This window comes from Leuciscus leuciscus, assembly GCF_965113295.1.
Source record: "Leuciscus leuciscus genome assembly, chromosome: 17".
Classification (NCBI taxonomy): Eukaryota; Metazoa; Chordata; class Actinopteri; order Cypriniformes; family Leuciscidae; genus Leuciscus; species Leuciscus leuciscus.
Window position 1 is genome coordinate 26,837,532 of NC_138741.1, and position 14,608 is coordinate 26,852,139.

General features: G+C 35.4%; 1 protein-coding gene across 1 annotated transcript; it reads left to right on the forward strand.

Moving 5' to 3' along the window:
* The first annotated feature begins 802 nt into the window (after nucleotides 1-802).
* On the forward strand, nucleotides 803-14,341 carry snx6 (sorting nexin 6). The gene is made up of 14 exons (XM_082142934.1): nucleotides 803-871; nucleotides 1,007-1,057; nucleotides 2,854-2,958; nucleotides 3,080-3,190; nucleotides 4,483-4,604; nucleotides 7,193-7,316; nucleotides 7,770-7,865; nucleotides 8,708-8,813; nucleotides 9,651-9,726; nucleotides 9,817-9,856; nucleotides 11,033-11,119; nucleotides 11,445-11,604; nucleotides 13,331-13,416; nucleotides 13,503-14,341. Exons 1-14 carry the CDS (start codon nucleotides 866-868, stop codon nucleotides 13,554-13,556), a joined length of 1,224 nt encoding a protein of 407 aa, XP_081999060.1. The 5' UTR covers nucleotides 803-865; the 3' UTR covers nucleotides 13,557-14,341.
* Nucleotides 14,342-14,608: the final 267 nt, after the last annotated feature.

Genomic DNA, 14,608 nt, shown 5'->3' on the forward strand with positions numbered 1-14,608 from the left:
AAACATTAAAATAGCAAAGCCAATATATAAAATAATATAATATAATAATTGCAATCGATAAGATTATTATTATTATTAATGTTATTTATTCATATAATAAAACTGTGTTTACAAAGTGATTCACAGGAAATATATTTAGCATACAGCCATACATCTATATGTAGATACAAATAAACATAACATATTTAATAAGATTACACGAAGATTGAGAGTAAAGCCAAATATAATATAATATAATATACACATTTCGATAATAATAATAACAATAAACGCTATTCATTGTATTCATATAGTAAAAACAGTGTTAACAAAGTGATTTACAAGAAATATATTTAGCCTACACATATATGTAGATACAAATAAACATAACATATTACTAAGATAACCATACAATTAGGAGTAAAGCCAAACATAATATAATATAGTAATGTAATGTATCATATTATATTATAATAATGTGATGTAATATCATAATATACACATTTTAATACTACTACTAATAATAAACGCTATTAATGTATTCATATATTAAAAAGGTTTTGTAACGTAGATTCTAATAAACACATCTAATAACAAAATTAAAAGAGTAAATGACATACATTTACATAGGCCTAATATAATTTATATATTGTATTATTATTATTATTAAAAGAAAGAAAGAAAGAAAGAAAGAAAGAAAGAAAGAAAGAAAGAAAGAAAGAAAGAAAGAAAGAAAGAAAGAAAGAAAGAAAGAAAGAAAGAAAGAAAGAAAAACAATAATAATGTTGCGGTTTGTACTCGTCCAGTTGAAGCTCCACCTCTCAGATCTCCTGCCTCACTGACGTCACACACACTCCGCCACATTCATACTCCACCCGCAGCAGCCATGATGGTGTGTGCTTTTCTCTCTCACTCCCTACACCTTTATCATTTACTCCTCCAATCCTCCGATGCATCGAGTAATAACGAGCATCTGTCGTCTTTCTATTCCGATCGTTCGTTCTGATATTTCTGTGTCTCTCCACAGCAAGAAGGGCTGGACGATGGTCCCGATTTCCTCTCGGAAGAAGACAGGGGAGTAAGTTTTTTTTCTTTTCTCATTTGTATTCTCTCTCTCTGTTCTCCTGCTGTTTGTTGTGCGTGTTTGTAGTCGTGTAAAGGACGTGTGTATTACTGCTGGTGTCACTGTGGCCCAGAATGTGTGTGTCCTATATGAGTCCGTCCGTTCACTTCCTCCTGACAAACCTCACACACACAAACCCATGTATGCACAATGATTCTCTAGTCCGATGGTAACAGCAGAAACTAGGGCAAGAAGCCACAAAACCACATCATGCCATTAACCATAAACTGATATAGTTGGTTAAATAATCCTGCTAAAGTTAAAGAATAATTGGTTAATGTGTTTGTTGAACAGCTTTAGTCTCTGTCTCTGTCATCGTTTATTGGTTTGCTCTTGTGCAAATTCTCTGGTGAATATTACTTAGTAAAAATGGTTACTTTAGCCAAATAATGTGACATTCCTATTTGTATAAAACTGAAACATTGTTACTTTATAAATAGTGATGCACCGATATGAACATTTGGGCCGATACCAATAATTCTTTATATTTGAAAGCCGATAACCGATATATTGGCCTATAAATCTAAATCTAAATTTTTATATAATTTTTTAAAGCCTGATTACAAAAACAAAAGTCTTGCCATAAAAATCATCCATGTCCCAAGCACACAATTATAATGTTCTCATTGTAATTTGATGTAGCCTATATGGCAGCCTATATGACAGCACATGTTGCACTTTATTTTTCCTTTTTGTGATTTGTGAAGTGATTTCAATCATATATCAAGCAATTCACAACCATCATTGCGAACAGCTGAAGGAAATAATCCATTATTTATCGGCTTTTATATATCGTCCGATACCGATATGGTGGCCGATATATAGTGCATCCCTTTTTATAATGTAACATTAAATAAAACAGTGTTGCTCTATAATGTAACATCAAGTGTTACAATGTTATTCTGCAAAATAACTCTTAATTGTAATGGTTTGGATGAATTTATTTGATTAAGATATGCCTTATATGCAGTACCATGATGCACCATGCTACTGTGCATAGTACTAAAGGTATTTAAATACCCTGGTACTATCATAGTACATGTCATGAAAACCATGGTATAATGTCAGTTTTGTAGAGAATATGACTTTGTGGAAAACCTCTGGGTTGCTTTATGATTAGAATGAAAATAATGTGTGAATTCTTCACAAACATCTACCAGAGTAACTAACCATAGTTTCTGCCAAAATACTGTATTTATTACAGATATTGTTTCTGCAATAGAGATCTAATATTATAGTTGTACTGTCAAACCTAACATTTCAGTGCAATGCTGTTTTGTTGGAGGTTAAATATTTGTAGAATGTATATAGTAGTTGATGATTGTGGACATTAAATGTATTTATTTTTATAAGTGAAAGAATATATTTTAGGTGCTGTAACTGGTAACAATTCCTTTGAAGTTTTTCATCGTTGTTAACTCTAACAAATACATTTTTGAAAGTGCAAATATTCTAGGTTTCTCGAGGAAAATGTTGTTTTAAATAGTTTTAGATTGAGCATTGCACTTCTGTCACTGCTCGACATGTCATTCTTCTATCTAAATGTAAGGATGTGTATTGTAACTGTTTTGTAATGAGATGAAACTTGATAGTTCTTGTGTACTATTCAAAAGCAGATAAAGTATGATTGTAATCGATTCCATCTCCCGTGGTCCCATTGAGGAAAATTTTATATGTATATGTATAAATAGTATATGAAATATTGATACTATTAGAGTTGCACTGTGTTTATTGATGACTTGTTTTAATAGCCCAGGGCAGTGAATGTGGATCTTCAAACCGACGCCACACTACAGGTGGACATCTCAGACGCTCTGAGTGAGAGAGACAAGGTCAAGTTCACCGTCCACACAAAGGTACACAGCATCAACGCGTAAAAACAACAAGGATTGTGTTTGTGTTTTCAGCCCTGCCTCCAAAATCAACTTGCCATTTACTGCATTCATTCATTAAATGATGATTTATGTTTTTTTCCAGAGCACTCTACCTAATTTCAAGCAGAATGAATTTTCTGTGGTCAGACAGCATGAAGAATTCATCTGGCTCCACGACTCGTTCGTGGAAAACGAAGAATACGCAGGTTATATTGTAAGTATCTTTAAGTGTTTTGCATATTATAAACTATGTTTGATTAGTGATGTAACAGATAGGCCTAGCTGTGAGTCGCAGTCACAGGCCTGTAATTCTTTCATTTGCTTTCCACCGGACGCTTGTTTGAACTGTCTGTGCCATACTCTCTTTTATACTCTACTACTTCATTATGGGTGTTTGAGAGCAAACGCCCCAGCTGTTCTTGCCAAGCCTGAAATCAGTGCTCGTCCTTTTATAGCCCTGGTGTACATAAAAGGATCTGTTGTCGCATGTCGAATGTCATTTTGTTGTAGTTCAGGTGCAAGAATAAAGGGAAAAGATCTTTGCCACAGTTTCCTATTTGGATTATATTGGTTGAAACTATTGTTATAATGTAAAAGAGTTAGATATTTACTGGGATATTTGATGTGCTTTGCTATTTTTCCAGGTCGTATTATGTGTACCGTTCAAAAGTTTGTGGTCATTAAGGTTTAAAAAAAAGAATACTTTTATTCAGCAAGGACTCATTAAATTGATAAATAATAATGGTACATTATTTCAATTAAAAACTGTTCTTTTGAACTTTTCATCTGAGTCTTAAACAAAGAAATGGTTTCCACACGTGATCATAAATGTTTTCGACATAATAATAAATGTTTCTTGAGCAGCAAATCAGCATATTAGAAGGATTTCTGAAGGATCATGTGACACTGGAAACTGGTGTAATGATGCTGAAAATTCTGATTTGCATCACAGGAATAAATTACAGCTTAAAACAGATTAAAATAGAAAACGTTTATATAAATAACTGTAATATTACTGTGAAGAAATGTAAATGCTGCCTTGGTGAGCATAAGAGATTATGCTATAAAAAAATATTACCGACCTCAGACTTTTGAATGGCTGTTGGAACAATGTATATTATTCAGTGAAAAATCCAGTCATTAGAAATGGACAGGGCCTGCTGTTCCCTATTCAGAATTTTCACTGGCTTATTTTCTGCATTATTCTAAGTACAAGAGGTCTGTCATTTTCTTGTCTGATTTAATGTAGTTTAATTTGGGATACTCCCATAAGTACTCAACAAAGAAAGAATCATGTAACTGACTGCCATTAACAATATCATCAAAGCTGGCCTGAATTATTTATAGCAAAGTATCATTAGGAACAGAAGTGTGAGTGATTGCGTTTTTCATTCAGTGACTGATGATGTAACGAATCCCAGAGTTTCATTACCAAATACCAATGCTGAAACAGTTTTGGGAATCAAAATGCCTCTTGAACAGCTAACGGAAAGACTTTCCCTGTAGATTCCGCCTGCTCCTCCGAGACCGGATTTCGATGCATCACGGGAGAAACTTCAGAAGTTGGGTGAAGGTGAAGGATCGATGACCAAGGAGGAGTTCACTAAGATGAAACAGGAACTGGAGGCGTGAGTTGATTTGTCTTCATATCGATTGTTACCATGTTGTTAGTTACACTTAAGGGTTAGTTCACCCAAAAATGAAAATTATCCCATAATTGACTCACCCTCAAGCCATCCTATGTGTATATGACTTTCTTCTTTCAGCTGAACACAATCGGAGTTATATCAAAAAATATCCTGGCTCTTCCAAGCTTTATAATGGGAGTGAGTGGGGGGCGAGATTTTTTTTAGATTTATAACATCCGTACGCTAGTCGAGTTCCGGTGGAAGAGTGACCTCTGACCCGACGCATGGCGTATTGACAAACGCAGAAGTACAGAGGATAGAGCAAAATAAAACACTGGTCATGAATTAGAAGTCTAAAACTAGAATTTTTTAAGCGAAGTGTCGGAGGAGCTTGAGTTTGTTGTTTCAAAGTAAGCTTACGCAACGCCTACATCCTATGTCATGCGTCGGGTCAGAGGTCACTCTTCCACCGTAACTCGACTTGCTTACCGCTGTTACCGGAAGCCAGTGATTTATAGTTTATGAAGTTATAAATATGGATATTTTTCTTGCACAAAGGCATCGCTTCGCTTTAGAAGGCTTTTATTAACCCCTGGAGCCGTATTGATTACTTTTATGATGGATGGATGTGCTTTTTTGGGCTCTCACCCCCCCATTCCCTCCCATTATAAAGCTTGGAAGAGCCAGGATATTTTTAATATAACTCCGATTGTGTTCGGGCTGAAAGAAGAAAGTAATATAAACCTAGGATGGCTTGAGGGTGAGTAAATTAACCCTCTGGGGACCAAAAACGCGCCCGCGCGTTTTGCTCGTTTTTTTTTTTAGCAATGAAAAATAAACACAAAATGCTCTGTTAATTTTGATCTTTCATTTTCGTGTAATACATCAATCGATCCTGTTCAGTTTCTATTTTTTTTCTGTATACTCACAATACAAATAAAGTGTTTTGCTTTTTGACAAATAAAGAAAAACTAACATGATGCTATTTCTGCCTTCTCTCTGACAGTAAACTCCCATTTGAAACGCGTTCGAAAATTATCTATAACTCCGCGAAAATTCAGTCAAACAGGCAAACAGACCCACGGGCATAAAGCTTGAGATCGCAGCTTTTAAATGAAGTAATTTATATAAAAAACAAATATTATCAGCTTCTGTAATCTGTATAAAAAGAGAGCGACTCCAGTCGAGCTCATTAGGAGCCATTCAAAAGTAATTTGACCACGCCCCGGAGAGCGCGTGCTATTCAAACGCAAATTCTGAGAACCATTTCAGTCTGTGAAACGCCCCCACATCAGCTGTAAACAAAGAGGCATAATATAGCCTACCTTATGGAGAAAATTTTCCGTGCTGATATGAGGAGCAGATCCCGCTGAGGAGTGAGGTAGGCTAAGTTATCCTTTCTCAAGTGTTAATGTGGAATAACGTTATGGAATAACGTTGTAGGCTTATGTAAACAAAAAGATGAATCGTGTTTCTATAATATGAATAGCGTTTCTGTGAGATGAATGAAGGGTACATATTTGTAAAGACTGTTTAGCCTAAATATGAATCGCGCGTCTGTGTGTGAAAGAATAAACTGCTTTTACAGTTACAGTTACTGCGTTACAGTCAGGCGAAGTATGAAAGACAACATTTTGTTGACTAGATTTGGGTACAGTTTTTACTGTAGAATATACTGTCACATCAAATAAGCTTTTCTGCTCATATATATAAAATACTATTTTGTCAAAAATAAAGTCATAGACTAAGATGTTCCAATGTTGGCTATATTCAAACTAATGAATACATATGATAAAATGTAGGCCTATAATCTTTTTTTTTTTTTTTTACAAAGAAAGAGTACTTTTTTGCAGAAATATTGCTGAAATTGTAATTATTGTTGTAATTGTAACCTTTTTAATAAAATAGCAAAACATATTTACAAGATAGATGTAAGCAAAATCTTAAATGGTCAATATAAGTCTTCTTCTAAATATATAGGCTATTTTGTCCTTGCATTGTGGCTCAGTCAGTGTCACACCTGAATGAATGGCTAATTATGCAGAGTCATTATGCAGAGTGGGTGGGACTGGGTAATCTAAGGTGTAAACTACTCCTCCCCCTCGCATATTGGCTTTCCAAGCAAAACCTGTTTTACACCATTTAAATCAATGTATTTTTTTTTTGTGAACGATAAAGCAAGACTATTTTCACATAATTTTGAAGCTAGAACTCCAAGAGAAAACATCCATTAGTCAAAAGTCTTGTGGGCACATATTTTGTATGAGTTTTGTGGTCTTATTTCAGCAACTTTCATTTTTATTTTTTTAAATAACCACGCATAAACATTATTCTCTTAAAAATACAAACATCTACATACATGTTGCTCGCATATTATGGTAGGCCTGTTTGTGCTATATAGAGTGAATTTACACCTTTGCCATTAACATGTTTATAAATAACTGAAAAAAGCACAAATGTCAGAGCATGTCAGAACATCTCAAGGGCCCCAAAAACAGCTTGGTCCCCAGAGGGTTAAGGGATAATTTTCATTTTTGGTTGAACTAACCCTTTAATAATAATAACAACAATATGATAATGTGTTGCAGTGAGTATCTGGCCATCTTCAAGAAGACCGTGGCAATGCACGAGGTCTTTCTGTGCCGTGTTGCTGCCCATCCCGTCCTGCGCAAAGACATGAACTTTCATGTTTTCTTAGAGTACAACCAAGATGTAAGTGTGACATTTCTTAACTCTGAAATTATTGTTCTAAAATGTTTGGAAACTTGTTTTAAAAAGTGTTATTGCAATTAATATTGTTTTTAACTATTATTATTGACTACTGTTGTGCAACTCTTGTATTATTTTTTTTAGGTTCAACAAAAAACTTGTATTATTAACCATTTGATTGACTTTTTTTTTAATCCAATGAATTAAAATGATTAAATGTTAGTTGAAATCTCATTTATTTTTCTCGTTTCATTTGAAACTTGATGAACACAAACCAAAAGATCAGATTATTCATAGCAAATGTGAAAACAGCTTCAGTTAAGGTTGTGCAAAGCAGTTTTGTAGGCAAAACAAACCCCAAATAGAAATGCAAGTGTCATTCTGAGTAGGTAAAACAAATATTTCTGTGCATTTTAATTGTTCATTTGTCCTTCAATTTTCCTCTTGAAATTACAGCTGAGTGTACGAGGGAAAAACAAGAAGGAAAGGCTGGAGGATTTCTTCAAGAACGTGGTGAAGTCTGCAGATGGGGTTCTTGTGGCAGGAGTGAAGGTCAGTGCAGTCAGTGGACTTTTTCTCATGTCATGTGACTTTTATGTGACTCTGCTTTAGAAATTAGGGGGAGGAGAGGGAGGCCACGACGACAACCACTATTCTGAGAAATGATTTACTTAGGCGTGAGCTTCTTTGCGTTTAGCTGTGTCTTGAATGATGGTTTATGTCTCTCTGGTGAATGCTTCTCTAGTAGAGGAATGCACATTTACCAAAGTCTTCTTGGAAACATATAGTCAAAAATAGGATTGTCACAGTTCCCAAATTCCAGTAGTCAGTACCAATACCAGTAAAGTTTCACGGTTCTCAGTACCAATTTCGTTCAATGATTAAAAATAAAAAATAGTACAAACATTTAATGAGTTTATTACTTATGATGATAATAATAAGTATGTAATACATGTAAACAGCATGTAGCCTTCAAATGTTTGTGAGTAAACATTGTTTTAAAAAGGTCCTGTTTTCGGATATTTTAAAATGTAATTTATTCCTGTGATGCAAAGCTGAATATTCAGCATCATAACTCTTCAGTGTCACATGATCCTTCAGAAATCACTCTAATATGCTGATTTGCTGCTCAAGAGACATTTCATATTATGAACTTTAAAAACGACTTTGTAGAAAGTTACACTTTTTTTTCAGGATTCTTTTGATGAACAGAAAGTTCAAAAGAACAGCATTTAATTGAAATATAAATCTTTTGTAACATTATAAATGCCTTAGTGTCACTTTTGATCAATTTAATGCATCTCTTTTAAAAAATAATCACCTCTTAGAATTGTCTTCTTTATTTATTTGTATATTACTATATTAATTGTATATTTATTTCTATTTCATCACAGGACGTTGATGATTTCTTTGAACACGAGAAGACATTCCTATTAGAGTACCACAACCGTGTCAAAGACGCGTCTGCCAAATCTGATCGAATGATCAGGTCTCACAAAAGTAAGTTTCTCTTTTCATCACGCATTTATAGATGCTTGCGGCTCACATGACCGTGTAGAGTCAAGGATAAGGCAAGGTCAAAGTTCTCCAGTCACAGGAAGTGTGTGTTATAGAGATAACATGCCTTTGCCAATATAATTTCAGATGCATGCTCAAAAAATCTGAGTGCTTTGCATCTCCCAAGGTTCATTTGATAAAACATTTTTTAGACTAATAAAACCAGTAGCTGACTTTCATTTTCAAATCTATGATCTATGAATACAGAAAAGGTTTCCTTGTTTTACATTCTCTAGTTCTATTTATGCACAACATTAATTTGCCTGCAGCTATGGACACCGGAAAGGTTGGTTTTCTTTGTTATGGAGCGCTAACAGGAAATTGAAGGACGTATTTAGTGCTGTTTAGTGGGAAACGTGTAATTTGTCAGGAAGCCAGCAAATGTCAGGTGACTCAGTTGGCCTTTTAACACCAACAATGAATTCTCCCTGAGGAAAAGTGTCTGATGACATGCAATGTTTTGTCAAATGATCTGAATAATGTTAATCAGCGTTTTTGTTTTAGAGATTTGAACGCAACACTTTCTATTAATGCAGATTTATTCCGAAATGTGTTTTTGTCACTCACACCATTTTCTTGCATCACGCGTCTTCCCAATTCCGAGCCAAATGTTTTGCTTTTTCTTGTGTGCCGTGAGTCTTATTGGCACAACACTGAAACATGATCTGGAAAAGCAGAATGCTGCGAAACAGTGTTAAGTGCTGCAGCACTGAGGCAATGGATGTGTGAAAGACTGACAGCATTTCCTCATCTAGAGATCTGACAGGACGTGTGTTTCAGGTGCGGCGGATGATATCAACAGAATCGCCTCTACGCTGTACACCTTAGGAACACAAGACTCCACAGATCTGTGCAAGTACGACATCCATTTCCCCAATCAGCTCCACAATTAACTGTTATAGCCTCTTTTTTTGACTTGCTTTTTATTTTGGTCCCTTCTAAACAGATTTTTCCTGAAAGTATCAGAGCTTTTTGAGAAAACACGGGTAAGCATTTCCAGTACTATAACATAATTTTAATATAGATGCACGATTAATCGTTAAAAGATCGTGATCTCGATTCAAACACCCACGTGATTTCTTTCCTAAATGACACAGATTCGCCTATTAAACGTGTCTATTTAACCTTTGACAAAATCACAACGGAATATACAGATCATCTCTGACCCAGAAAGAGTATTTTTAACCACACTATCATTATTTCTATTATAAATATTCATATTATCACTGAGTTTATAGTTCGGATATAAACACTGATGTCTACAGTAGTTATCAAAATAGAGTAAGTCACTTTGATAAATGACTGTTAAAAAATGTATTTGTCATTGAATCATTCATACAAGTGATAAGCTAAAAAAGCTGATTCATCCAGTAATGAAACAAGTGAAGTATTTATGAGTCATTGAATTATTCATTAAAACCGATTCTTTATAAATAATTAATCCAGATTAATTAACCATCTTTAATTACACTGCAGCAATTAACATTTTGGCACAACCTCTAGTAAATGACATGCTATTTTGTTTAGTTGTCTATTCAGAGTCGTGATCTCTATTTGAAATGAAACAAATGTTCGCGCAGCTCTGTATAGATGCATTTGTAATATATAGTGGCATACAATGTTTGCACCCTCCTTTAAACCTGTAAATATATATATTTTTTATCATAAAACATTTAAAACACAGAAACATTGACATAAATTGAATAAGAAATATTGCTAGCACCTTACAATATAATATATTGTTTAATCTATCAATGAGCAATATTTGTTTATATTGCTCATGTCTTTGTTGAAGTTAGTTAATTAAAATACAATTATTCATTGTTTGTTCAGGTCAGTTCTAAGTGCATTGTGCATACCGTGAAACCGTGATATTTTCTGAGGCGATTATCATACCGTGACAATATCATATCGTTACAACCCTAATTGCAACTAATGCACTTCAATTGTTTACATTAAAATTGATAATGACTTTTTTTAAATATATTTTGTAAGTGTATTTTGTAATTTGGTCATTTGGTGTCTTTCTAACCTCAGCAGTTTTTATTCAAAAACAAGGCAGAATTTGATGAATTCAACTTCTGTAAATTTGAATTCATAAGGGACTGTTAAGTCACACACTACTTCCCCACACCTGTTTTCAAACTCTGTTTCCTGTGCAGAAAATTGAAGCACGCGTAGCGGCCGATGAGGATTTGAAACTCGCCGACTTGTTGAAGTACTACCTCCGAGAGTCGCAAGCCGCTAAGGTGAGACGTGTGGTCAGCATGTTGAACTGACAGCTGCTCATTAGAAGTCGTTCCTACATTAGTGAGTGATTTGTTAATCTAGCCAGACCCTGGGATACAATGTAATTGAGCTACAACACTGATTCTGACTATTCATTTTACACCAAGCCAAAACAGTGGAACAGTGACCTCTTGGACCATAAGATTCAGTTTTATACAGTATTGATTATTTGTTGCCCAGAATTAATCTTTTACTATTCCTAGTTATTGCTTGCTGAAACCATTTAAAAATGCTTTTAGATTCTACAAGTTTCTTTAGTTGTAAACCTCATTATCTCCTCAACAGGACCTCCTGTACAGACGAGGAAGGGCATTAGTTGATTATGAGAATGCTAATAAAGCTCTGGACAAAGCCCGAGCTAAAAACAAGGACGTCCTCCAAGCAGAAACCACACAGCAAGTGTGCTGTCAGAAGTTTGAGAAAATCTCTGAATCTGCTAAACAAGGTACTATATATATATATCCTTCAAACAGTGACTTCATTACAAAACCTGTGAATGGTTTTACATAGTTTCCTAACCAGCTGCAGCATAGTAAAAGCATCTCTTCCTTGTAAACCCGCACAGGAAATTAATTGAACTGCTGTTAAATCTCATTGGTCCAAAACCTGGCTCCACAGATCTGCACATTTTAAAGATCACTTCTGATTGTGTCAGTTCACACTAATTGAGATTGGGAGTTGTTCTATTATCAAATTGCAACGGCTACAATCTAATTTAATATACAGGGGTTGGACAATGAAACTGAAATGCCTGGTTTTAGACCACAATCATTTATTAGTATTGTGCAGGGCCTCCTTTTGTGGCCAAACAGCATCAGTTCATCTTGGGAATGACTGATAGAAGTCCTTTACAGTGGCCAGATGGATTTTAAGCCATTCCTCTTCCAGAACAGCGGTCAGGTCACTGTGACTCTTTGCCTCGCTCCTCCAAAACACCTCAAAGTGGCTCAGAATTATTAAGATCTGGTGACTGTGCAGGTCATGGGAGATGTTCAACTTCACTTTCATGTTCATCAAACCATTCTGTCACAAGTCTTGCTGTGTGTATTGGTGCGTTCATGCTGAGACACGGCACTCCCTTCAGGGTACAGTGTTTGAACCATTAGGTGCACATGGTCCTCCAGAATGGTTCGGTAAGCACAGAAGGGAATGTCATGATATTGCAGCCCAAACCATCACTGATCCACTCCTGTGCTTCACTCTGGGCAGCAACAGTCCGGGTGTTAAACCTCTTTGTGCTTCTCCACACCGTAACTCCCACTGATGTGGGAAAGACAGTGGACTCATCAGAGAACAGTACGTTCCACCATTGAAACCAACATTTGGCATTAGCCCGAGTGACCAAAGGTTTGGCTATAGCAGCCCAACCATGAATATTGACTCTGTGGAGTATCCAGAACCTGTATATCCCTTTCAGACAGCTTCCTCTTGAATCAAAGCCTCCAACACTATATTGGCCAGTGTTTCAGTTTCATTGTCCAGCCCCTGTATTTGCAATGCGTATTTCAGAGTGAAGTGTGGAGCTGTTCATTTACACTTGTGCAGCTCCTGATCTGGTGTTTTCAGAGTCTCAGAGCACTTATAAAGTGGCTGTTGTCAACAAGAGATGCTTTAAAGTTGCGATAAACTGGAAGTAACAACAGATCTTTTCTTTTGTATTGTGGCATTCATCTGACTGAACCGGATTACCACAAAGAATAAGTGTTGGGCGGGGACTTGGTTGCATGAATGGGTTGTTGATCGGATTTTGAAATGTGGACGTTGCACTCAAAAGTGAAGGCTGATGAACGTGAGCTTGCAGGATTGGGGCTTAAACTGTTTTGATTAAACATTATAAAAGCGTGGATGAATTGTTCACAATAAGACCTATAATATGCCTTTAGATTTTATAATTTTATCTCAAGCTGACTTTACGAGCTCCCTGCTGTTTTCCACTAAAATACAAAAGACAAAATTTGGGCCAAATTATTTGCAGATATTTTCTCCAAATTTATTTTGGACAGATCAATTTGTTTTGATGTTGTGTTGTGGAAATGTGGCAAACTGCTATTAACCTAAGATTGCTATTCTATTAAGACTGCTGGAAGTAACTTAGGATAAAAGCATCTGCTAATTGGCTATTTGCTTACTAAATATTAATGCTCGTTGTCATATGCTTGTTTTCCATTTAGAACTGATAGATTTCAAGACACGGCGAGTAGCAGCATTCAGAAAGAACTTGGTGGAGCTGGCCGAGCTGGAACTCAAACATGCCAAGGTTTCCATTTTCTTTATACTGTGACGCATCAGATGATTTCAGATCCATGGATAATTTATTGATGATATGCCCTGATCTCTCTCCAGGGGAATCTACAGTTGCTGCAGAGCTGTTTGGGGGTCCTGAAAGGGGACACTTAGGTCCTTGAACCAGGTTCTCCATATAGGGCTTTCCCTGCTTTGGTCTCGTCTTCATTCGGAAGATGGAGGAGAGAACATACCTGGGGTCAGTTTGTCTAAAGAGACGTCTGTACTTACCACTACCAGAGACACCATACTCCCTCCACAACCCCCCCTAAAAGTGAGGCAGTCCACTGTGGAAGATCAACCGGTCCACACAGCACAAGATATATGACTTCATTTAATCACGCATTTTTAACTTTTGATTGTTAATTGTTTTTCACTATTTCACTCTCGTTTCTGTAATTTTTGTCCAGTTTGTTTTTCTGTTTCGTTTCGCTTGTTTTTGTTTTTCCTGTTGTAATCTCTAAAGTTAGTTTTGGTGATCTGTGTGTGGATGCTGCTCAGATATCTTGTTCAAGTTGAGCTGATTGTTATTACAATTAAAGTGTATGGTCACTCAAAGCCTTGTACATGTGTAAGTTTTCATCGTATAGCTATGGATCATCGTAATCAGACTAATTTTCTCATTTTTCATTCCTAACAAATAATGCTTCAGTATGTTTGCCTTAAAATGTAGATTAATATGATATTGTTAAAAAAAAAAAAAAAAATCATACATGGATGCATTTTTTTTCTCCCAATTTTTTTTTTAAGTGCACTGTATACGAATGTTGTTTTCTTATTCACAATATGTGACCAAAGCTTCCGTTTATTCAGATGGAGGAATGCTGACATAAACGCTGGTGAAAAATTATAAAATGACCATGAAAAAAACAAAAAATAAATGATGCTGTTTACTTTAAGTGAGTTTTTTTTTTTTTTTTTTTTTTGAACAGAAAAACTGATGGTCTAAATTAACTAGGGGGAAATAAAGGCTGTTTTCGCTTTTTGATCATAAACAATGGGATTATTAAATACAACCCAGCTGCCACTTACAAATCCTTAGTGTGGGAGAACTTTAAATAGCCTATAATTACTAAAATTACAATATTAAAATACATTTACAGCAATTGATGGCCCTAATAATGGTAATCTGATATATTTAAAAAATTTAAATAAATATCTGTACA

Bases quoted from the DNA above. Each gene is read 5' to 3' on its own strand.
- snx6 (XM_082142934.1), top strand. The intron at 8,814-9,650 runs GTAAGTTTCTCT...CGTGTGTTTCAG, and splicing joins AATGATCAGGTCTCACAAAA to GTGCGGCGGATGATATCAAC. The intron at 13,417-13,502 runs GTTTCCATTTTC...ATCTCTCTCCAG, and splicing joins TGGAACTCAAACATGCCAAG to GGGAATCTACAGTTGCTGCA.